The following is a 26,128-nucleotide window of genomic DNA, read 5'->3' on the forward strand; positions in this document are numbered from 1 at the left end:
CCAGCCAAACTGCAATGGTAGGAGTTTATTTGGACTGGCAGTATTCTGCAGCTCAGTTTCCTATTTCCAGGTGTATCAGACTGGAACTGTATAATTATGTCCTGTGCATTGGCACTAGTCTGCAGCTCAGTTTTCTATTTCCGGGTGTATCCTGGATGACTGGACTGTATAATTTTGTCCTGTGCATTTGCACTAGTCTGCAGCTCAGTTGATTCAAACTTCTAGTTTATCCTTAATACTGGAACTGCTCTACTACTCCTTCATATACCGTGTTTCCCCGATAATAAACCCTACCCCAAAATTAAGCCCTACCATTGAATTTGGACACTGGTCCAAAATAAGCCCTACCCCGAAAATTAGCCATATTAAAATTTCCATAGTGAGGTCACTACTGTAAATTCTAGCCCATTTCCACCCCCGCTACCCCCCCTCCCCCTCACCTCTGCGTTGCTTGTAAGGTACCGTTCTGGCTTCTACTCCCGGACAGCTCCCGGTCCCAGGGATGCACTGCGGGCAGCGTGTGATGTCACCACGCACATCACGCGGCTGCAGCAGCCAGAGGGAGCCAGGAAAGCAGTGGCGCACAACCAAGGAGAAGGTGTGGCATAGTTAGAATAAGACTTCTTTATTGTTGGTGAGCATTACCCTACCGTATGTTATTGAAAGGAGGAATGGGGGCATGTTATGAAAGGAGGACTGGGGGCATGTAATTAAAGGAGGACTTAAAATAAGCCCTACCCTGAAAATAAGCCCTATGGTGTTTTTTGTTGAAAACTAAAATAAAATAAGACAGTGTCTTATTATCGGGGAAACGCGGTATGTATGTCCTGTATGATTGAATCTCATCAAAGTATTTACTAATTGACTGTTGTACCACTGATACCGTACATCTGGTCTATTAAATCCATTCTGTCTTTTTACATGTCCAGCACTCTTGTGGTAACATCAGGTATTGTAGACCATATCCTAAGAGAATACATGAGAAGGAACTATACATTACCACCTTGTCTGGTTTCAATCACTCCTAAACCCTACACTGCTTCTCCCACTTCATTGGTAGCAAATCTTCAACAAAACCTGTCACTGAGGGAGATGGATCTTTGGTGGATCTGTCTTTCTGTGAAAAGGGCTTCAGGGTGAGAACTGTGTGGTGAAAATGTGAATACAAGAAGTTGTTGTGTCTTCTGAGTGTTGCAGGCATGTAACTATCCTTCCATGCATTTCTGAGTCATGCATACTGGAAAGGAAAGCCTGTTTCAAACTGATGTCTTGATCCTATAGCATGAGACTGCTGCAAAAGCAAATACTAACGATGACAGCATTAGCTGTGGATGGAAACCCAGTGGGTAGAGGGGCTTACAGTCAAACAGTCTTCACACTACAGACCCAGGAATTGGCATATGGCACTAAATCAGGCTTCCATGGCATTACAACACAGCCCTTTTTTGTCTGACTCAGAATAAGCTACTAGTCTTTCTATTTATAATTAATATTATTTCATGGTTGGAAAGTTTCCAGAAAGTGTTTTTCTTGCTATGTTTCTCTCTGTTTGGTCCTGTTGGGCTCAATTGTTGGGTTTAGTTAGTGAACAACTGGGTTCACTCTGAAAGGAATTTCTGAATAATTAAATTTGGTGTTTAATTGCTGGATGAGTCGCTATACCTAAGGTTGCATCCCCTATGGCAGGCATGTCCAAACTGTGGCCCTCCAGCTGTTGAAAACTACACATGCCAGCATGTCTTGCTGCCATGCTAACAGCAAAACTGTGGCAAGGCATGATGGGACTTGTAGTTTCACAATAGCTGGAGGGCCAAAGGTTGGATATGCCTGCCCAATGGAATCAGACACAAGTATTTAATAGAAGCATAAAAATCTTGTTTTGTAATACATGGTGCACATTGATTCATTTATATAAACACAGTTATTCCAATGCAGTTAAATAGAATCTGTTTAGATTACCATGATGGGTCCAGAGTAATCTGAATCCCACACTGCTTGCTAGGCTACATACCATTTACATACCATAAGGGTCTTAACAAGAACATTGTGGATCCCAAAGTTCTCACAAGAGCGTTCAGTACCATACGTATTTCCTTCACAGTTTCAAGTATAATTTACTGATAAAAAAATTGTGAAAGCTCTTAAACAATAAATATACCCCAGACCCAAGGGCCAGTGTCCATTTGGCCCCTCAGCACTCCATCCCACATTTAATTGTGAACTACCATAGATCGTGATATTACTAGCAATGGCATCCGGATGCCACTAGCTTCCACGTGTTTTCATCTCTTTTGAAAATTCACATCAATAGTGGAAACAATTTAGATTTTTCTTACCTTTAAGGGTACAACCTGCATCAGAATGGCAAAGTTGGTGAGATGATTGCAGCGGCAAACTGAGTAATTCAAGTCTCCTGCAACACGGATGCATCCCTCATTGGACCAAATACCAGAACCAGACCTGCAAAAATAATTATGTTACACAGCACATACGTACAGTGCTAGCATTATAAGTAACAATGGCACACATAGAACTGTGCGGACAAGAACCACTTTGGGGTGAATCCAATTATCCACAGTAATTAAACCAGTAATTAATTGTATCCTTGGGGGCCATCAAATTAGCATTGATAAGCCACGTGAGCCATAGTTTATCTGGGATTTTATTTCAGCTGCCTGGGGCAGGCAAAACAAATTCCTTAAAGCAGTTTTATATTGCCTAATTGGATACCCCCCTTTGTCCTCCACTGGTTTCTTGATTTGCTGATAAAGCAAACAATAACAAACATTCAAATTTTCTCTCCCACACGCTAATTGCAGTAATGATATAGCAAGACATCTACTTTTCTCTTTACTGAAAACCCTGAAATAGCTGCTGTTAAGGCCCCCATACACTGCAGCGACTTCTTTCCTTGGAGAAGTCGCACACAGTACTCCCTTGAACTGCCCGGGACCTGATATATATCACATGCTGTCCTTTTACATGCAATATATTGCATGCAATCCCAGCCAAGCCGGTCCAGCTCAGAAGCAATCCAAAAGATTGCATCTGCAACAGGGGCAACTCAAAGGGTCTGGTGCGATGCACATTGCTTCGGACCTACTGTCAGTCACCTGCAATTTGGGTTCTTTTCATGTGACTGATTGCTGCATTTACAGGAAAAGAACCCAAATTGCAAGTAAATCTCCCAGTCTTCAGCTTTCCTGACATTTTCAAATTCTTCTGACAAAAGTGTTAAGCTGGGTACACACTACTACGAGGACCGGGCATTGGCAGAGGTGGCCATGCTGTGTTTGGTACAATGGCTGTCGTTAGCCCTTTCTTCTATTGGCCCCACTGTAGGGCCAAACAGAAGCTATTTGGAAAGGATTAGAGTGAGCAAACAGGAGGGAATAAGTATGTGTATGGAGAAAAAGAAGGGGAAGGGAGGAGTAGTCAGTCCAATATCCATAAATGGTTAATACTACAATACATAGTATTATAGTAAATACTACAAGTGCAATACAAATCTAATTCCAAAACTAATATCATTCCCGGTGTACAAAATATGTAATAAATGTTGTATAGCAGAGAGATGCAGTCTGCTTAAGTCTTCATTTCCAGCATAATATTGATTCTCCTAGCACAGTGGTTCCCAACCTTTTTTCTCTCCCGTACCCCTTGATTAGGCTTTTCATTGATAAGTACCCCCTCCTTTCATTTTGAAATATGGACAGTACTTAGCGGTATGCAGATCCTTATGCATGTCCTTATATTAAGGAGGAGCGGAGGAGTAGTATACAGCAAGGAATCATGCCCTTCTGTGTCTAGACACTGGTTGTGTATTATCTCGCTAACACCGGTAGGATTAATGTCGCTGCTTCCTCCACCTTTGTCAGTGCTGGGCAGATGACTGAGGAAGCTCCCAGTGGATTGCTGGTCAGGCATATGACACAACATGGTTTGTCTCCATGGCAACGGGTCTTCTTCAGCCATCAAAATACCTTTTCATTGTCCGCCATTACCAATATTATTTTCAAGTACCCCCAACTGGTCTGCAGAGTACCCCCAGGGGTACTAGTACCCCAGGTTGTGAACCACTGTCCTAGCAGAAAGCCAAATGTGCTGTAAATGATATAAGAAGCAATATCCTTCAAAACAATATGTACAATACTAGTACTTATTATTCTTAAATAGGGAGATGAAATCTAATCGTTCAGTGGGGAAAAGAGGAGGTAATACCAAGGATACCATAGCCGACATGGCAGCATGTGTTAGCAACTCTAACAAAAAAGAAAAAACTAAAGTGGATACTCCTCTTTTAAAATCTGGGGCATCAAAATACCACTGAGCTGAAGCCTTATTTTATGACACAACTAGCCACAGTGATTCCAGGCCTCTTCAGTCCCTATCATCTCACCGAGAGCAGCATGGAGATCATTGTGGTGAAATAATGACTATACGTATGTAATACATTTTAATAATACTTTCAAGCTGAAAGATTTATTAAATAACAGAATGATAAAATAAGAATGCAGACGTACATTCTAAGCACCAATACTAATTATCAGTATTCTTAATGCTAAAGTATGTACCAGCATTTTCTTTTCCTGCATGGCAATACAAGTGTCAGGATGGTAGCACCCCTTATTTATGTTTCAAATTAAGATGTTTATTCCTGCTGAACCACCTCCATTTTTCTGTAACTGAATAGAATATATATTTACACTTGAAGGCTGAGACTCCGTCCATGTGGGCCAGCACCCCCCACCTGACCTCAGATGATTTTAGTAATGTATACGTAATTAGGCAATCCCCTGATGCAATTTGTCTTGATGTGGTACACGGCAAAAAACATGTTCTAAGGGGATATATATACAGATGACCAGCGGCCAGGTTTCTAGCATTTACTATACCGATGACAGCCTCCTGAAGGAGGGAATCAGGACAGGGATCAGAAATAGATTCTTACCTTACCCTCCCTCCCGACAACCCTCGCTCCCGCTGCCTGACTCTAACACTCCCCGCTAGTGCCTAAACTGAATCCCCAACACTGCAGCCAAGTGCCCCTTGTCAGTGCTGAAAACTATCCCCCCTCCCTTGCTGCCTAACCCTAACTGTCCACTCCCCGCAGCCTAACCCTAAGTCCCCTCACTAGTGCCTATACCTAACACCCCCTCCAATCCCCATTCGATCAGGATGCTGGCTGTTGGGATTCAGGAATTGGTATCCTGATGGTTGCAATGTTACGGCACTGGTTTTCTGAAGGCAGTCGTGATGCCAGCGTTGGTATAATGAATGCCGTCATCCTCACCGCCGGGATGCTGCCCTCACCCCATTGTAAGAACCTTATTTATACTCCATGTTCATTGGACAGTATTTTAAATATCAGTATACTTAGTGTTTAGAGCGTACACCTGCATTTTCTTTTGACCTGCATATACAGTATTGATTAGTAAACTCAGTTTTGACTATCCAAATGTAGTGACTAACTTGTTACTAACCTGAAGTTCAGAAAAGCACAATACAAGTACACTTTGTTACTGTTGTTGACGGCTTCAATGTACAGTCGCTGGGTCTAAAAATAATAAAGAAGAATTTTAATAAATCTATATATAGCATGGCTATAATATACCAGATTATTTTTTCAAATAGTATTTTCCCCTATACAGTACCTAGCAGACATCATGTGAGAAACTGTCTGGGCCCTTACAGTATGTCTTCAGTCCAAGCAATGTGTGACAGTACAATTATTAAATAAGAAACAGCACTAACTTTCCTTGAAAATCCATATTGCACTCATTTCTCAGTAGACCATACTTATACCCCTTTCAGACAGAAAAAAAGACCCGGGAATTTCCCTGCTCTTGCCGTGTCGACCCGGGTTTTTCTTCTGTCTGAAAGGGTCAACACGTGTCTAAAGTTCCAGGACTTCGACCCAGGTATTTACCTGGGTTTTTCCCATGTCAGACACGTGTTTGCGGCTGTGTGAAAGGGTCCGACCCGTGTTTTTCTCCCGACTATTGAAAAATCATGCTGATTGGCTGTGCAGCATGGCGCTGCGTGATTAGCTGATCTTTTCAGCTTCCCTGATTAGCTGAGTGGGCGTGGCAGTTGCGTGAAGCGCAGCACTAAATGGCCATGGCGCATTGGAAAGATGAGGAGATCCGTGAGCTGCTCAATGTCAGAGGGGAGGAAGAAATCAGCAAAACACAAAGAGCACTCATGACCTTCAGGTTCTGCAACTTGTCAGCCATGTTTAATGCAATGCAGTGAGCAGACACCTGCCACTTTTCATGACCTCGTCTCTGTGTGCCTTTAAAACTGTCCTTTTCTTATGACACACAGAGTTTTGCAGGAAAAATCCGGCTTCTGTGTGAAAGGGGTCGACACGGGAAATATCCGGGTTTTTGCTCCTGTGTGAAAGGGGGTCAGCCCCTTGCTGCCTAGTTGTACCCGGGTTTTTGTATCCGGGAAATACCTGGGTTTTTGGGATTTTTCTTGAAAGGGGTATTACCTACCCTTCTAGGAAAAAAAACATGTTGTATCCCAATTGCACACTGAGTGAGAAAATAACTACATATTGTAGTTATTTTCTCACTCAGTGTGCAATTGGGATACAACATGTTTTTTTTTCCTAGACAGAATTACCCCTCCTTTTGGCACCTGAGTGACACACCTCTGATTGAGCAGCTTACCAACAAAAGTGTTACCTACCCTTCTGCAAGCTACAGGAGACACACAATTTTTGAGTTAGTCCCCTGCAACCCTGCAAGAGTAGATGACTCTCCTGCATCCTGACTGTATCCTAGTGTGACACTCACCAGCAATAGCGGAGGCTACAGGATTACATAATGAAATGCATTATTTGGCTCCACCGATTCACGACAGATCTGTGAATCACAGGTGTGAATCTCTGTGTTGGAGCGGGGCAAAATGATGAGCCAGTTCACACATATATATATATATATATATATATATATATATATATATATATATATACACACACAAGGCCAGTGCAAGAATTAGGCAGCTACATATGGCACTAACCACTCCAGGGAGCCCCTAAACCAACTAACAATAAAAAAAGAAGTATGTGTCGTAGCCATAGCTACAAGGCGAAATGCTTAACTGCATGGACATGACCCTGAGTGGGCACAATCTGAAGTATCTGCAGATAGGGTTATCTATTTTGGCAATATGCTATTCTGCCAGCCTACACCTATATTACAGAGATGAAAAAGATGACAGGTACTTGGAATGCTGGTGTTCAGAATGCCTACAGTATACCATCATCCCAAAGGAGGGAATCCTGACAGAGGTTAGGTAAGGAAACTTACATCCCCCCTGCCCCCTCATACTCACCCCTCCCCAATAGCTAACCCTCCCCCCAAAGTCTAACCCTAACCCGCCCCAGCATACTTATGTTCGGCATCCTGGCAGACTCATTGAAGTCAGTCAGGATACTGATGCCGGTATTACCAACACTGGCATCACCACTGTCAGGATGCTGAACCTATACCCTATCACTGGCCACTTATGTCCTTCATTACATGTGCCCTTTCAATATCAAATACTAAAACCTGGCACTGGCTCCATAATCCCCAACCATAACTAAAGCTGCACCATTAGATGTATATTATGCAGGAGCCCGTCTGTCTTCTAATTATTGCTGGGAGAGACCAACATACTTATTGAGTATTTGTGGTATTATATATAATGGGACATATCAGTCACTACGCCACCAATCCCAATGCTCCACTCTGCCTTTGGAAGACCCCCAGCACAAATCCTGCATTTGCCTCTGCACCTATTAACTGCCTAGATCCTAGATCTTCTCTCGGCATGGCTACAACATCAGCGCTAACAGCACTTGAGTGCCATGTGTTGTGATGTCTCCAGCTAGTGTGGCACCTGCTCTTGGGTGGCCCCTACCTGGTTCTAGTCTTTCCAATATCCCTCTCCAATATTTGTTATGAGAGTCCTGTATTAATCCATGTAACTGCCAGGAGTATGTCCAGCTAGCAGTAAGAGCTGCGATAGGCAAAGAACTGGCTTCTTGTATGAATCCACTCACTGCCTCACCATGCAGCCCTAGCTAGCTTCTATGGGCTGATGTCGATGCAACCCCAAAAATCTGGGAGGATGCGAATATGGGGTACTGCCACTGATACTGCGCATGCGCCGGACCTGGAGCCTATAACCAAATTCTACAGGTGCCGGGTCCCTGGACTGCGGTGGGGAGTGGGACCTGAAGGCGCGGAGTGGGACCCAGCAGATGGGAGCGGGACACGGCCAGTGTCAGCCCTCTCATACAGAAAGGTTTGATCGATTGCCCAACCTGAATTGTGTATCATTTCAGTGAGAGGTGTGTGTAGTAGGCAGGGAAGGGTGAGGCAGTTATAAATTTTGACTAGGGTATAAAGAAACCTTGCACCGGCATTGTATGTATACAGTGAATGTATATGTATATATTGGCAATAGGAGCAGTGTGTTACAGAGGAACCAGTAGTATTCGTCTGATAAACCCAGGGTATTTGGAGGATAGAAAATGTTTGTTCATAACTGAATCCCCCCCCTACAGTCTGGTGCAGCTGACTGACTCATGTCAGTGATCAATCAGTAAAGATCTCCATTAAAGTTGGCCGGTGACTATCTGTTTGATAGTTTAAAGGTCAAGAACATTTACTGTGTGAGATTACTGCTCTGTGGTCAAAATCCTATTACACAATTGCTGGGTATATACTGTATATAAATATATATATATATATATATATATATATATATATATATATATATATAGCTTTTGGTTGAAAGCTAGAGTCAGTAATAATGTAAAAAAATGGTGCTTTACTTTAGCAATAATGTTATTCTCTATTGTCCGAAGCAAAGTAGTCAATGATCTATCTGGTAATGTACATGTAATTGTAGGTGTTGTGGTATCGCTAAATATAGAAGGCTGTCTACAACAATGGAGAATATTTTTCATTTAAAAGTATTGATCCACCATCTTCAGACGCTCCATAGAGAGCAAATTGGCTTTTGTTTAAACTAATATGTTTAACTGAGCATGAGAGTTCATCTGTAAACTACTTCTGATTATGCTTCTGCCATTGATTTTAGGACGTCCACTCCAGCAATCCTTATATAAGGCCTTTTGCTATGAAAAACAGGTTTTAGTCCACTGAACCTTTTCTGATGTATGGGAAGGAATAAGGCTGACATCTCACATGGATACATTAGTCATGGTTATCAGATGCAATAAATATTTTACACACTCCATTTATAGTTGGCGTTCACCTGCCACATCTCAGGCACTTGGCTTATTTAATGGAAGTTTGTGAAGCTCTCCAAGTTTTTTTGCTTAGAAACTTCTGGCTATAGAATGCTTAGAATATTTTCTTCTTCTGTAGCTGATTTCAGTATAGAATAATACATATGTGTCAAACTTCTGGAATGTATAACCTGCAGGTATTACACTGTGGGCTTGTTTCTGATTCTCAGATTATGCAGTTGCAATTCCAGGCTTCCATAGGAACTGATATTCTGATTCCTTACTGCCTTATATGCTTACTGCAATCCAGGGCTGGACTGGCCAACTGGCACTTCTGGAAAATTACAGTAGGGCTGATTGCCTAATGGGTCGGTCCTCTCTAAAACCCTGGCCGAACAGTGCTATCCCAACAGAGAACCAGGAGCTGATAGAGAAGCTCTGGCTCTATGCACTCTACTTGGGAGCCCAATATACTGAGAAATGGGAGCATGCCAGAAGGCCACACCCTATGAGTCATGGGCATGTCCCCTTCTCACACCAGCACCACTAGACTGCCTAGGCTGTATTAGTGTCACAGGATGTCCATACTGCAATCTGTAGATGTGACAATATTACCAATGCCTAAACTTTTCCTATAATTTACTTATGATGAGTTTTCATTTTTGTGGCTCTGACTCTATAGAACTCGACTTCAAACACATTATGAGAGGCTTCCTTCCTAGAAAACTTCAAAAACACTTAAGACTTAGCAGGTAGGATCCCCAAAGCAACCAAACGACCGGCGGGGACGCACATCAGATCGGAATCGGATCAGAAACATGCTAACACATCCCCAACGTACTTATAATCGGTTGAAATCGCCTCGAAAATTGATGGGATTGAGGCCAAATCGCTCTGGTGTGTACCCAGCATTACACAATTCATACTGAAATCCATATACTGTAGCAATTTAGCATTTTTCTTAATATAAAACTGATGTTTTACCTTTTAATAACATATAATAGCAAACAAACTACTTATAGCAAATGCATGACAAATGTGAATTTATTTTGTTATATTTACGAACAAATCAAAACAATACATTGGCGTCTAAGCAATACTTTACCAGTATAGGTCAAATGCAAATATCCTGTTTATTTGCTAGTTAAAAGAAAATATTGTCCAACTAGACACTGGCGCATGGACATGTGACAAAATACACTGGAAAAGGCAATATAAGCAAACCACTTAGAACATATTGTAACAAAATTAGAGATAAAGCTGATTTCCTAAAGTCTCTTGCCTAAGGGTACTGAGAAGTCAACACATTACCAAAAAAATAGAAACAGCTCTGAAAAATATTAGATAAGCATCCTCTACGCTAAGTCCTTTGCTTAAGGCAGTTGCTGTATTCAGACAAGATGTGAAGAGCTGATAAAATAACGAAAAACTATATTTCACAAAGGGCTCATTCTACGCGGTGTTTGTGCGCTAATATAACGGACTGCCATTATTTTAGTAAAATACCAATAATGTATGTACATTGGTTATTGCCTTTATCTTGAGATACGTCTGCACCCTTTCCAAGAAGACTGCTAGAGGTTCTCTACCCTTCCTATAAATAATGCATTTTAATCACTAAAGTTTATTGTAATGTGTCGACCTCTCTATCGTAGAGCCAAATATTATTTAATTAGAACTCTAGTGGGTAAAATCTCACAGTCGGGTTGCAATGCATAAACTGCTCATTACATCTGGCAATGCAACTTTGTGAGACCATTCCTGCAATAAGCACTGGAGGAAAGTGATATGATTAGATAAATCATCCATCACCATGTTTTCTTTCTAAAGGGATCAGTGAACAGATGCAGCAGAATAACCAACAGTACAGTATATAGTTTTGTGAGCTGCAAACCATGATGCTCGAATTTTGAAATTTTTACTAATGATGACTTAGTGGTTTGTTAAAAGCAACTTTTTAAAGGGACATTTTTTACAAGCCACCACTTCGTTAATAAATCCCTTAATGTTTCTGAATTATCCTATTTGCAAGCTCCAGCATGTACAGTATTTCCTGATGGGAGGAGTGTTTTACAGAGTACCAATTCTATGCACAGAGCATATGTGATTGCCAAATGTTTGATGAGCATGACACTGATGTTATTCAAATGTTATGGCCTTCTCAGTTACCAGCCATAATCCCAATCAATCATTATGAGATATTCCGGATCAATGCCCAAGACTGAGCCACTGAGTAAGACAACCAGCAACAGGAATTGTGGGGCTGCAGGAGGAGGAGGAGGAGGGAGGGGGGAGAGGGGGTCAGGGTGATTAGTACAGCATCTGCAGTGCAGCATGATTTTGCCCATCTGCAAAAATGGCAGCTTTGCTCACTCACCTATCTTTGTTGTATGTGATGTATTTGTGAGACTTCCCTCCGGCTCCTGGAGAGTGGGCACTTATGTTCTTACTCAGACAGAAGCTCTACGTGCCATACAGCATTTCCTTTTGGTTTATTTATTTACTAATTCCCCTGAGGAGACTTCTGGTTTTACCCCTTGGTGCTCTCTGTGACCCAGGCAGCAGCCAGACTCAAAAGAGATTATAAAAGAGTGTTTTGAACTTGCCAAGCTGGAGGCTTTTAGAATGGAGATGGCCCACAAGGCTGACCCCTTGAACTAGTCCATGTTTAAACTTTTGTATAAAGCTAGAGAAGAGGACAATCTTTTTCTCCTGAGTGAGGTACAAAAAAACTTGTCCCGGCTTATTAAAACATTTTAAGTACTTGGTAATAGGGCTGGCCATCTCTTGGCATGGAAATTGAGATACCGTAGAGCAAAATACAGAATTCTGAATGTTTACAATTCTAGAGGCCATAGGGTTTTTGACCCAGTGGACATAGTGATGCTTTTGCTGATTACTATTCTAGCTTTAAGTACAATCCCAACACACCCCAAACATTGTTGGCCGATATGGAACATTTTTGAAAGATCTCTCTTTGCCTCTGAAACAAGGAGGTTTCCTAAGAAGATGTTGGAAGCCTGGATAGTCTCTATTAATAAGCCAGGCAAAGTGTCCACTTTAGTACAAAACCAGGAATGGGCAATAGAGTCCCACTACTCCTCTTGAAATGATACAGTAATATCTCTCTCCCAATTAAGCTGTGCTGGCAGTTTACCAGTCTTAACTTTTAACAATAAATATTTATACCACCCAGAAATATCCCCCCTGGTAGAAAGAGAATAAAGGCGGGATACAAAAAATTTAGGGAATGACAACTTAGTTGTTCTTCTAGACATACAAGTCTTCAACCAGTGTCACAACTGTAAGTATGTATAATAATCCTGCTTAGGTATATTATGTAGTGTTTGAAGGACCAAAAAGGGGTTTAAAAGGTCATCCAGAAGAATATATTTGAGGGAAGAAAGACCACACTCAATCCAAGAGTCAAGAGCTTTAAGATGTCAAAGTTTATCACTCGGAAATGTCAAACTAGAAAACTCCTCAACATTTGTATAAAATACTGTATGGCCTTGTTTCCCAATATTTCTGGAGGCATTGCAGTTTAGTTGGAGATATTCTTAATATGTTTTGGTCATACCCTTTGATTCAACCGGTTTGGTCGGAAATATATATTTTTTTAACCGTAGTGTATTAGGAGTGTACGTCCCTGCTTTTGCAGTCATGGTCCTTTTCCACCATCTACCAGGCAAATTATCTCATGGAGATAAATATTTATTAGGTCATATCCTTATAGCCACAAAGGCCGATATTGCACAGTTATGGAAGTCCGCAGTTATACCTAGTATTATTCATATCGATAATAAAATTCATATGCACTACCTATTTGAAACTGCTAGCTGCAAATAACTTATTCTTCCTCTACAACATCAATTCAAATTAAGTGGTTTCGCTGGGGAGAATATAAGGAAAAGCAGAACCAGTCCTCTTTTTCAAGTCTCCAGATGGGCCTGTCTGTTTTACATTCCCCCGATTCTGGTTTGATTGCTGGACTGTAATATGCCTGTACGTTCTGCCTTTTAGATGTAAACTAGCTTATGGACAGATGAATATTGTTTGCTTCTCTTTGTATGTGATATGTCTGGCACTCTTGATTTCCCCGATCCGTTTTCTCTTTTATTTCCTCTACATTTTTTTCTGTATTACTACTTTGAAACTTCAATAAACATTATTCTAAAAAAAAACCACCCATGGGTTAGCCCCATGTGTAGCAGTTCTAAGATTGGATGCACACTAGAACGACAGTCAATCGTGCAATTTCCCTCATCTTGCCTGATGGCCAGTACACGCTTAATGATGTAATGAGCAACTGAACTGAATCTAATTCAGAACTGTTTCACACACACCAGCGTACCCATAAAACATATTGTGCCCGTACCCCGTACCACCATAACAAATACCCCTGAACTATGTAATGCCCATGTGCGCATATGTAAGTGGCGGGGGCGTGGCCTCCTCCACCCCGCCACCGCTGATTCCCTCTCTATGTCACTATGACTGGGCAGTCAGCCAATCAGAGCCAGCTTGCGAGATATGATTGGCTGACGGCCCAGTCACAGTGAAGCCGGGAAAGGAGAGACACGCAATGCGCTCCCTGCCGCGGTGCCGGAGTCAGCAAGCAGCAGCAGTACCGCCCCCACCACCATCCCTTCCACCCCCAGCACAAGCAGCAGCATGAGGCAGCAGCAGAGGCACTGGCCAGCGGCACAGCTGAGCACAGGAACCACACTCTAATCATGGTAAGAGGGGGAGCTACTAGTGGGCACTATAGCTGCTGCTGCTGCTGGAGTCTCATTGCTTGGCATAAGGGGGGAAGTAGGTGGATGGAGGGGGTTATCCCATGTGTTTGCTGCTTTCAGCTCACTGTGGGGGCATACCTGGCACTGGGGGCATACTTAGCACTGTAGGGGCATATATGTGTGGCACTGTGGGGGCATATGAAATCTGGCACTGGGGGCATATCTGGCACTGTGGGGGTTATATCTGGCACTGTGGGGGCATATTAGTAATGGGCATCAGTTGTGGGCATTATGGTGTGGGGCATAATGTGTAACAGGCATTATGGCATGGGTAATATGTATTGGGTGTGTGATGCGTAACAGGCATTGCTGTGTAAATTTTGTCCACACGCCTTCGGCGCGCAATATCCCTGTTTGTAGGGGATGCAGTTAAGATCCCGGCGGTCGGGATCCCGGCGTTCAGAATCCCGACGCCGGAATCCCGACCGGCGAAATGCCGACACTTTCTCCCTCCTGGGGTGTCCACGACACCCCTGGAGGGAGAATAAAATAGCGTGCCGAGCGTAGCGAGGCACCGGGCCCGCTGCGTGGCGAGCGCAGCGAGCCCGCAAGGGGGGGCGATCCACGTACCTCCACAAATGTAGGAGCCAGATAAACTACAAACGGACCGGGCCCGCTGCGTGGCGAGCGCAGCGAGCCCGCAAGGGGGGGCGATCCACGTCCCCCCCTTGTCGGCATTTCGGCTGTCGGGATTCCGGCGTCAGGATTCTGAACGCCGGGATCCCGACCGCCGGGATTCAATACTGAATCCGTTTGTAGTTTATCTGGCTCCTACATTTGTGTGCAGGATGCAATGCACAAGCCCAAACAAAATGTCATTATGTTCTAAAGTTTTGTCATGTAGCCACTCCCCCTCATGTCATATGACCATGCCCCTGACCACACCCATTTTCCACTGTGCGCCGAAGACACACATCTTCTGGTTGGCGGCACTGAACAGTCAACCATAAGATGTTGCATACGACCCATGGGAGCATGCAATCTAGTGTACATATTATATGATCAACACAATTTGTTGTTTCAATATAAGTCACGCCAGTATCATCTAAGTGTGTACCCAGCCTAAGGATTTCCTTCCAGCATCTAACATTTCGCATCACGTATGTACAGCACTGCATAAAATGTAGTCAGTTTATAAATACAAAGTAGCAGAAATTTCTCACAATTGCTGCGGAAGAAACTTCTCACAGGTGCTAAAGGTAGCCATATTAAGACATAACAAATAATTTTATTGGCACTATTAATTTTAAACACCTTCAGCAAATGTAGCTATATATACAACAATAAACAAGTCAGTTTGCTGTCAGAGTTTAATACAGTTAAATAGAATGCACAGCAAGACGCATGTTAATGCATTATATATTTGTAGTCTCGATTGTCATCTTCTTAAACACTTTGATGGAAAACAATGTTTAAGAAAGAAACTTATTCACCATATTTTTCTCCTAATAGTTAATTTATTTCATGTGCAGTTCCTTCCCTTAATAAGTTAGTCTTGCGTCTCTTAGGGAATTGAGACCGTTTCCAACATTTTCTAGTTTGATAAATTACTTCTTGCAACTGGTTCATTACCAATGCATGGTTCTTGTTTTCCATGCATTTTTATTATTTGTTAAAGGTAATGCTGTTACATTATTTAGTAGCTCTACCCAAGTGACAAAAGGACACACAGGAAGGAACGACAAGTCTACATAACATTCCAATGCTATAACTAAGCATGCCAGAGGTGAGGACATAAAAGAATTTCTATCTTAAAAAGTTAATTGTCCCTTAGCCTTGCTGCAAGTGTAGAACGATGTCTCAGGGGATTGGGTGTATACACATAAAAGCCAAGAATTAATAGTCAAAGTTCTTTAGAATAATGCATAATATTTTAATAAATTGCTCTCTCTTCAGAATTCTACATTATAATTGAAATTTGAGCTGATCCAATTATCCAATGCTGAAACCAAGATCTAAGTCAAATGTTTAAGTACTGGTATTAAAGTAATTTAAAATTCAGACCACTTGGCTCAACAAATACATATAAATACAGCTCTAACTTACAGGTTATGAATTTTCAAGATTGACCAGGACTTCCAAGTAGGTGTGTAACCATAGTTCAAAGTAAGAACAGTTTAATTATGATTACTTAAAGATACAGAAAAAGGAAGTATCCCGCACAGGACAAAATGTACATATAGTTTAATTAATTTAATCAACAATCCTAGATATATATTCGAACCTATCGTGGAAGGTAATTTTTTGATGTTGGAGGTGCCCCCAAGAAATCGAATAATCAAATACTCACGAGTGATAACCGTTGACGGTAAGAGACAGGCAATCCGTCAGATTGAGATCTTGTGGGAGGCACACTTATTTCAATGACATGATGAATGAGTTAAAACTTTTAATTCCAAGTCTTATATAAAATGTGGTGGATGAATAGCTCAAAGTAGTACACAATAATTAAAAAGAACAAATAGTAAGAAAAAGTCTACTGAATAATAGTTAATTATATTTATGCATTAGAAATTGGTAGTGTTATTTAGGGGTGCCGGACAGGGTCCCGACAGTTGGGATGCCGACAGGCATTCACCCGACGTCGGGATCCCGACTGTCAAAACACCAACAGCCGGGTTCCCGATGGCCGTCGGCTATTTTCCCTTGTGGGAGTCCATGACCCCCATAGAGGGAGAATAGATTAGGTGGCTCGCGTAGCATGGCGAGCCAGCAAGGGGCGTAGTTGTGTTTACCATGCTGTCTGGGTCCGGCCAGTCGGGATCCTGACATCGGTATAATGACTGTCAGGATCCTGATGTAGGGAAAATGACTGTCAGGATCCCGACTGTCGGACCCCTATACCACACCTGTTATTTAGATGTGAGCATACACGGTAAGTGTATTAATATGTATCGCTCTTATATAATAGCGCAAGGCACTAAAATAGGGCCTGTTCAAAACCTAAAATAGGATGAATCAAGTCCTAAATAGGACCAGTTTAGACAAGATCAGTGTAGTGTCAATTCAATCAAAAATACATCATACAGTTAATCTTCGATTTATAAGACATTAATAAATACAAAGTGTTTGTAGTCTCGCTGGTAATTAATAAGTCAATTGGGTATAGCCTTATATTGTTCAATAATTATGCTAATAATAGCATTCATAAAATAGGGCTACCCGAAATTCTCTCCCACACAGGAAAGAGACACAGAAAAAGTGGAATGTTGTTGGGCTGGTTGCTGCAATTGTGCTTGCTGTGAAGTTTAGTATGCAGTAATTGCCACAAATGTGTTACTATATCGCAGACAACTTGCATTGATTATGCATGTGATAGCTGTAATGTGCATAATCTTCAAATGGTTATGCCCAGATACAATTGATGGCACCGAGAATGGAGGTGTTAAACAAGATGTGGCTGTACGATAAATGACAAATTATAGATGAGCAGATTGGGGGGTAGAAAGGTGAGCAGAAGGTCAGAACGGTGATCCCCGGTTTCAGCTGTTGCCGCCCATCTTCAGTGAGCGGTGTAAGGGGAACATCGGCACCCTGAGGAGGGAGAACAGTACCATGTGTGGGTCTAGCCACATATTGAGAAGGGAGGGAAAGTACCTGAGTTACGAGCGGGTACACGGATGGATGTCAGGAAGCTTTCTGTCATTTCCCCCTGCAGCAGGGAATAATTATATATATATATATATATATATATATATATATATATATATATATATATATATATATAACTGCTGTGTGCGGTCCGGCACTCTCCCCTCTCCAATCACAGGACCTCGGTGCCCTCCAAACAAACGATGCAGGCAGACAATAAGAGGCGGCACTCCAAGGATTTTCAAAACGATTCTTTAGTGATGGAGGATTCAGGATGTCTGATCATGTCCTCTTGATTTGCTTTATGTCACTTGTTTTTATAGTATACGATGCTCTTATTATGTCCACCAGTATTTTAACGATATGCACTGTTTATATATAATATTTATCCCTCTTGTCCCCCCCTGCAGCGCCCGGTTTCCCTAGTACAGCCCACAACACATCACCATGACTACTCTGGGTTACAGAGACAGCGTGCGGTTCACCGCACAGATTGCGTTCCAGTTAGCAGGAAACGGTCATTTGACAACTTCCGCATATTCATTGTGGAGGCGGAAACGGGAACCGGCGCCAGCTGCACGGAGGGAGGGAGTGACGGTGGTTCACGTTATTTAAGGTAAGATTTTGCACCTACACCTTGCTCACTGTATGTATTCACCTTGACAAAGGGGCGCCAGAGCCCCGAAACGTTGGTGTCTTTTCCATCACCAAAGAATCGTTTTGAAAATCCTTGGAGTGCCGCCTCTTATTGTCTGCCTATATATATATATATATATATATATATATATATATATATATATATATATATATATATATGTATATATATATATAGCTTGCCAGGGACGGTGGCACTCGGGATAAATAAAAACACGAAGACCAGTCTGGTAGAAGTCAACGTTTCAATGGGTAGCACCCATTTTCATCTTTGACTCCAGCAGAAATACAACACGCACTACCAAAGCCAATGGATGCTATAGGTGTATAAAATGCACCACCTGTCAACACCTTATACCATGCTCCTCTTTCAAAAAACCCCATACCGATAAAATCTATCCAATTAAACATGTACTCACTTGCAGTACAAGGTTTATTGTATACATCATAGTATGCCCATGTGGCCTCTACTATGTCGAAATGTCGACTAGGGAATTTAAAGAAAGAATGGCCCAGCATAGATCTGCCATTAAAGCTGCCCTGGAAAACAAGCCCATGGAACAACCAGTGGCCGGCCATTTTAAACGTCTACAACACCCTTTGTCATCCTTAAAGTATTATATCATAGACCATGTTCCCCCTATGCCCAGGGTTGGAGACAGACAAAAGGCGTTATTGAGGCTCGAAGCACGATGGATCTTCAAATTGGACACTGTAGCCCCTAAGGGTTTGAACAAGAGAATTATGTGGAACTCCTTAGTCTAATTTGCAGGCATGTAACTGCATTTCCTAGAACTCTCCGTACAATACATTGGAACTTTCTAAAAAAAAAAATTGTCGACACAGTAGGTCGACTATGCCCTGTCCCCACCTAATATGTCTGCGATCCCCTTTATAGTCATACTCCAGTTGCTCCCTTTTTATTAATTAACAAACTGCTGGCTTGCATTTTATATTAATGGTGTACGTATGTTTCACGTTGATTATCCACAGCACTTAGCACTTTTTTATGTCTTTAGTCCCCAGCCTGGCGATTAGTGGCACCAGTTACTCTGGCAAAGCTGCAAGCACGCCCCTGTTTGCTTGGCAACGGGACGCTGTGCCTCTGCAGCCAACCAGCAACAGCCGGAGAAACGGAAGTGAGTCTCTGTGCATCAGTGCGGCTTCCGGCCACCCCCGCTCCGACGCCTGATGCCGCGTATAATCCATGGCTATGTGGGACCCTTCATACATTATATATGTAAGCACCTTGTCACTTCATTTCTATTCCTGCTGTAAGCCTGACGAAGGGGCTGTTAGCCTCGAAACTGTTGCTACAATAAATGTAACTTTCTTCACTAAACCCTGGAGTGCCGTGCGATGCTCTAACCCCCTTGGGTTTTCATCTACACCATGTTTATACATTCCTGCAAAGGCACCCAGGTATTTGAATTCTGGTACTGGAAGTGCCGGGTCGTCCACATCTTGTATACATACATATATATATTGCTCTGATGATCTCTCTACTCCTTTAAAACTAAAAAAGAAAGAGAGAGCACACATCTTTTATTTATTAATATTTAAACCCAAAATATATTAAATTCAAGACATACAAAATAAAATTATATCAGTATATAAATAAATACAATTAATTTAAACAGTAATTGAAATAATCAATTAATAGCATCCAACTTTATCCACTTAGAACCTGATGATTAGTACTATGCCTTCAAAATGACCCAAAAATTGAGTGTATCGGAAATATTTCATAAAGGGAGCTCCCACTAGACCTATATGTCCAAATTGTTTCCTTAATTGGGGGTTATTAAGACAGATGCTTCGTCTTACGACAATGTTCCAGATAGAATTAAGAAGTAAGTATATTACCGGCTTCTGCAGGCAGATAGATGCGGTGATTCTCCTACTTTTTATGTCTGCTAATCTGGAGAGAGACACACATTGGCCACTTTTTATGTCTGCTACCACCGGTGTTGCTCCGATGTACGGGGAGCCGGTACTGGGAGCAGACGCAGTGGTGCCGGGAGTGGCGGCCGGTCTGCTGACAACCAGCGTGGCTCCGATGTTGAGGGAGCTGGCGCTGGGAACTGACTTGGCCCCACGCTGTTAATTCAACCCGGGAGTCCAGATGGAAGGACGTCTCTTACCGCACTTTTCTCAGCTGCTGTCACAGTCGCCGCAGACTTGAGTAAATGTATTAACAGTCCAGCAAATGGTCTTGGATAATTGTGGTCATTGAAAACAGCATCAAGGTAGTTTTTTGGCAGCAGTGGATATGTTGGATGGAGATAATACTTGACGCGTTTCTCCGTCCAATAAAGTCCTGACGGTTTTCCTCTGAGGAAATTGCTATAGTGTGGGACTGACCATCCTACCATCAAGTGGCTGCTCTTGGTGATACCACCCCTGACAGTGCCTGCAATCGGCACCCCAACCCTGGTCCTCAAGTACCCCAAACAGTGCACGTTTTCCAGGTCTCCACAGAGAATCACGAGTGATATAATTAGCTCCACCTGTGGATCTTTTAAAATGTGTCTGAATAATGAGTGCACCTGCTGGGTGACCTGGAAAACGTGCACTGTTGGGGGTACTTGAGGACCAGGGTTAGGAACCACTGAACTAGGTGACTAATTTTTCTTGTAACTTTCAACAACATGCCTGCTGCACTTTAATGAGGCACATCTTGAAAAAATGGTAAACTAAACCAATAATGTCAATACAGATTCCATGAACCTTGGTGCTTATATGTAGAGATTTATATAACTACACCAGAAGGTAAGTGTAGTGGGGAAGTTCCAAGGAACAAATGAGAGGCAGAGGTATTGCAAACAAGTAAGCTTTATTTATGGCTGACTGGCATAGCCACTGCAATAGCTTCTTACAAAGGATACCAACAGTTCAAATATAACAGAGCTGCTAAATGTGCAGCCTCTCCCACAGACTACCCACTACTAACTCATATGGCCTTATTTTTATATCTTAGCTGGTCTTAATTAAGGAAAGGGTGTGGTTTCTCACTGAGCTGCAAGTAATTAACCCTTTCCTCACCATGTGGGAGAGACCCACTCTGCCACATACCTCCCCCATTAAAGGGAAAACCTAAATTGCCCATGGCGGAAGCCCAGCTTTCCAGCCCTGTTTGGGGAAAAAAATCTGCATAGATTTGTAGATGTCCCGGTCGATGCTACACATCCAAACAAAAAGGCTGAAGAGCCAGGTACCACCATGTGAGTCTCGCATTAGAATCTTTCATAGAATGCAACCATTTTAATGGTGCATGATCTGTAATCACGGTATACTTGACCCCCACAAAGATAATATCTGAAAACCTCAAGAACCCATTTGATAGCAAAACATTCTTTTCTGCTACAGAATACTTAGCTTTCGTACTTAGCCTTTCGTAGAAACAATTTTCTACTTAAATGCAGAATAGGGTTTTCTCTGCAATCAAACTCCTGACACAAAACTGCCCCCAAACCTACATCTGAGGAGTCTGTTTGTACCAGGGGCGCCGGCTTAAGTTTTTGCCGGTGGGTGCTCATGGGTTCTTAAGGGTGCCCCCCCAGTCCTGGATGGAGGTAGGCAGGGGGTACTGGCAGCGCCGCAGCGGGGTCCTGGCAGTGCCACAGCGGGGTCCCCGCAGAGGATATGCCGTCAGCAGCGGGGGTTTCTGTGGAAGATGGGAACTAGCAGCAGTATTAATACCGCTACTAGTTCCCATCCGCCGCAGGAACCCCCGCTGCTGATGGCATATCCGCTGCTGGGACCCTGCTGCAGCGCTGCCAGGATCCCCGACGGTGAGCTGGGGCTGTGGTCCGTGGGTGCTCCTCACCTTCCGTGGGTGCTCGGGCCCCGGAGCACCCACAGTTTCGGCGCCTATGGTTTGTACCACAAACTACTTTGCAAAGACAGACACCCATTGGCCACTAAATAGCCTAAGTATTTAGTTTATTTTTGATCCAGAACACATTTTTTGGTACTTGTGAGTTATCTGGGCGTCCGATTTCTAAATCGGGTCGGATCGGGCACATCGCATCGCATCGCATGCGACCATCGGATGCGATGCGATGCGATGCGATGCGATGACCCGATTTTTCCATAGGAATCAATGTTAAAATGGACTGAGTCCATTTTAACATGGAATTCAATGGGAAAAAGGGGTTCTTTTCATACCCCTACTATCCAAGTGGGCATGGAGTTGGATATAAACCTGTGGCGAGCGTAGCGAGCCACCGAGCCCGAAGCGTGGCGAGCGTAGCGAGCCCCGCGAGGGGACACGGAATACCGTCCCCTCGCGGGGCTCGCTTCGCTCGCCACGCTTCGGGCTCGGTGGCTCGCTACGCTCGCCACAGGTTTATATCCAACTCCATGCCCACTTGGATAGTAGGGGTATGAAAAGGACCCCTTTTTCCCATTGAATTCCATGTTAAAATGGACTCAGTCCATTTTAACATTGATTCCTATGGAAAAATCGGGTCATCGCATCCGATGGTCGCATGCGATGCGATGCGATATCGCATCGCATCGCATCTGATTGTATGCCTTAACTTAAGGCATACAATCAAAAAATCGGCAGCCCAGATAACTCACAAGTACCCATTTTTTAAATAAGCCATTAATGTGCTTTACACAAAGACTGAACAACAGCTCTAAGCCTGTTAACATGGGCATTCCAATGCTGACTATATATACAAATATCATCCAAATATCATTAATATCTGAAAGGAGGCCCGGGCACCGTGCAAGTCGAAAGGCATTGTTTTGAATTGGAAGATACCTAATGGAGTGTGGATACTTCTTAGCTTCCTTCATCAACTCAATCTGCCAATACCCCTTTTCAAGGTCAAGGGTAGAAATATATATAGATGAACCTAACCTGTCAACAAGATCCCCAACCCTTGGCATTGGGTAGGCATCAAATATTGAAACTGCAATAACTTTTCAGAAGTCTACACAAAACCTTGCAGAACCATCTGGCTTCAGGACCAACACAATAGGGCTACACCAATCGCTAAACAACTCCTCAATTACCCCTAATTTCAACATCTTTTGTACTTCCTTGATTACTTGTGATCTTGGGGAACTCTTTAAGACGGTTCTCCAAGGGAGGTTTTAAATTGTCTGAAACTAGAGGTTCAAGGGGAGAAGAGACCCCTTTCAACTAGGGAACCTGTGGACCAAGGTCAGTATGGCCACTAGCAGGGTCTACAAAAAAACATCTTGGTCCTTCCATGCTTTCAACTAGTTAACATGGTAGATCTGCCTACCTCATAATTTACATCCCCAACCTTTCTAATCACTTCAAATGGCCCCTGCCACCTTGCTAGTAGTTTAATACCCTGAGTTAGGCAGCATTAAAAGGACTTTATCACCTGGTGAAAAAAAAATATTTCGGGCATTGCAGATATAGAGAAGATTACGCATCTGGATTGCACATTGAAGGATACTTTCCCCATGTATTGACTGTTCGTTCCATGCCTCATGCAAAAGGTCGAGAACACCACATGGCAAAGCAAGTAGAAGTGTGAGGGAATTCCCTGATTGCAAATAACAAATAGGTTAGAAGGTCATCATATCTTTTTGTCTGTCTCCATAAACTTTTTTAGGCAGCTCCAAACACAGAGCACTGCTGGCTGCAGAATGACGCACAGGTGTAGTCCAGGTGCTGTTGCTGCTCTGTGACAGCAATGACTCCAGAGCCCATCTCATGCATGTTTCTGCCAGATCCTGGGAAGGGACTGCGTGCGTAACCGGGGCACAGCCGCTGGTGCAGAAGCTGAAATAGCGGCACAAGGGCTGCAAAAGTTGCCTGGATGAAGCTCAGCCAGTGCCTTGGGTGCAAGGTGGCCTTCAGGCAGACAGGCAGTCCTAGTTCACTGACCAGGCAAATGTCTAGGTAGCCTAGCATAAAATCCAGCCCTGTAGAGCATGGGTCTTCAACTTGTGGCCCTCCAGATGTTGTGAAACTACATGTTCCAACATGCACTGTCACATTTTTTCCTATAAGAGCATGCCAAAACTGTCAGGGCATGCTGGGACATGTAGTTCCAGAACATCTGAAGGGCCACAGGTTGAAGACCTGTGCTGTAGAGGATCAGTAGACATGGGAGTCTATTCATTATCCCTTAATTTATACTTATGTAGAAATTGGAATTTAATCTAAAGGTTATACAGGCGGTATCCCCTGCTTATATCTCAATATAGCCCAACATCCCCATACATAAGGGAACCATTTGGAATAGTGGTAACCTAGGAGAAGGAGGCCCATGTTGTGAAGAGTGACCCTTTCAGACAAGTAACTCAGGCAGCTGGAGTGGTCAATTGGCTGCCTGATTACAGCAAAACAGCAAATCAATGCTGAATCCCTAAAATGTGGAGTGAGGTTCTAGTTTAGAAGAAACCAGCTCTAGGGACTTACTGTATGTAAGTTACTGAATGGGGACAAAACAAAAAGTAGTCACTGCATATTTTATATAAGTAGATCATTTGGCTAGTCATAATATGCTACAGGAAGTATTACTGTATAACCACTTTTAGAAATCTTTTCAATTAAGTGTAATTGCTCTAAGTCTATCCCATGATTAAAGAAACATTGGTAATATTAGTAACATGCCTCATCGCTTATATGTATGGAATTTTAATAGTATACTAAAAAAACACAACACATAAGTATAGCATTATGTTATTTGAATTGTAAAATGATAGAATGATCCCACAAAGTTTTATTTCAGCAATACACAAAAAATAATGGCATATGCAATGAAAGATTTGACAAAGAATAGAAAAGGCCTGCTCAATAATTAATTTATGACAAGATGAGAAAAAGTTAATTATCTTATATATTAAAAGGCGAACACTGCTCCAGATCTCTAATGCTGTGTACACACGGGGGCGATAGGGGCTGAAATTGCTGGAAATATGGTCGCTGGCGACCATATTGCCAGTGGTGGGAGTGTGCCCCGGCGATAAATCGCCGGGTGCGCACTCCCGTTTTCAGCCCCATTCTAATCGCTGGTCGCCTGAGCTTGCTCCGGCGACCAGCTGATTACCTCTGCGGCACCGCCGGCAGAGGTTCCCTTTCATCAGCGACCATCTCTGGTCGCTGATGAAAAGGAGACACTGGGCAATATATTGCTCAGCAATGTATTGCTAGCAATATATTGCTGAGCAATATATCTCCCCCCGTGTGTACGGGGCTTTAGGGGGGAATTTAAATGCTTTACATGCCAGCGGCCACTAGATGGCACCTGATGGAGCAAATCAAGTGCACACCCGCCCGATGCTGACATTACTGGGATTTTGTTCTCTCATTTTGACCAGCTGGTAACTAGTTTGTTTGTTTTATCAGGGGGCTGCTTTACTTTAAAGGAGCACATTTTAAAACATTATATCAATCAGTTCTCTGACACAGTAATCACACTTAAGTATACAGTAATCACATATGCAGATTTATAACAAAGCTGACAGTAAGAACCACTTAAATTACATAAAACTTTGTCAAACATGCGCATATGTTATGATGAGTAAACAGATTAGGTTTTTATGCACATCTATAATGTTATTGAATATGCTAATATACGTTTTTAAAAAAATGTCAATGCTTGTATGTGTACAAGTAGACTTGAGCGCGTACATTCCAGATTTCTTATGTTGTCTTAACTTGGAACTCCAACCCAGTCTTCTATAAAATACAAATTTACGCTAAATCCATTTTTGTACGCATATAGGGTCTAATTAGCACCGGATTGCCGCTTATTGAATTTGTAGTGGCCAGCGAACATGTATTCCTTAGCTAGAAAGCATCCTGCATGCGCATTGTGGCCCATACACATGC

At 42.7% G+C, this 26,128-nt stretch overlaps 1 protein-coding gene across 4 annotated transcripts in view; it reads right to left on the reverse strand.

The window, feature by feature from the left end:
• ADGRD1 (adhesion G protein-coupled receptor D1) overlaps positions 1-26,128 on the reverse strand; it is a 417,296-nt gene that overhangs the window by 198,422 nt on the left and 192,746 nt on the right. For all 4 annotated transcript variants that reach the window (XM_083150233.1, XM_083150230.1, XM_083150227.1 and 1 more), the window contains 2 exons: positions 5,484-5,557; positions 2,337-2,460 (listed from right to left, as the gene is read on the reverse strand). In XM_083150233.1, the coding sequence (XP_083006359.1) occupies positions 2,337-2,460; positions 5,484-5,557 (198 nt within the window). The remainder of the gene's footprint in view (positions 1-2,336; positions 2,461-5,483; positions 5,558-26,128) is intronic.

Source organism: Crinia signifera, chromosome 1, assembly GCF_055691185.1.
Source record: "Crinia signifera chromosome 1, ASM5569118v1, whole genome shotgun sequence".
Classification (NCBI taxonomy): Eukaryota; Metazoa; Chordata; class Amphibia; order Anura; family Myobatrachidae; genus Crinia; species Crinia signifera.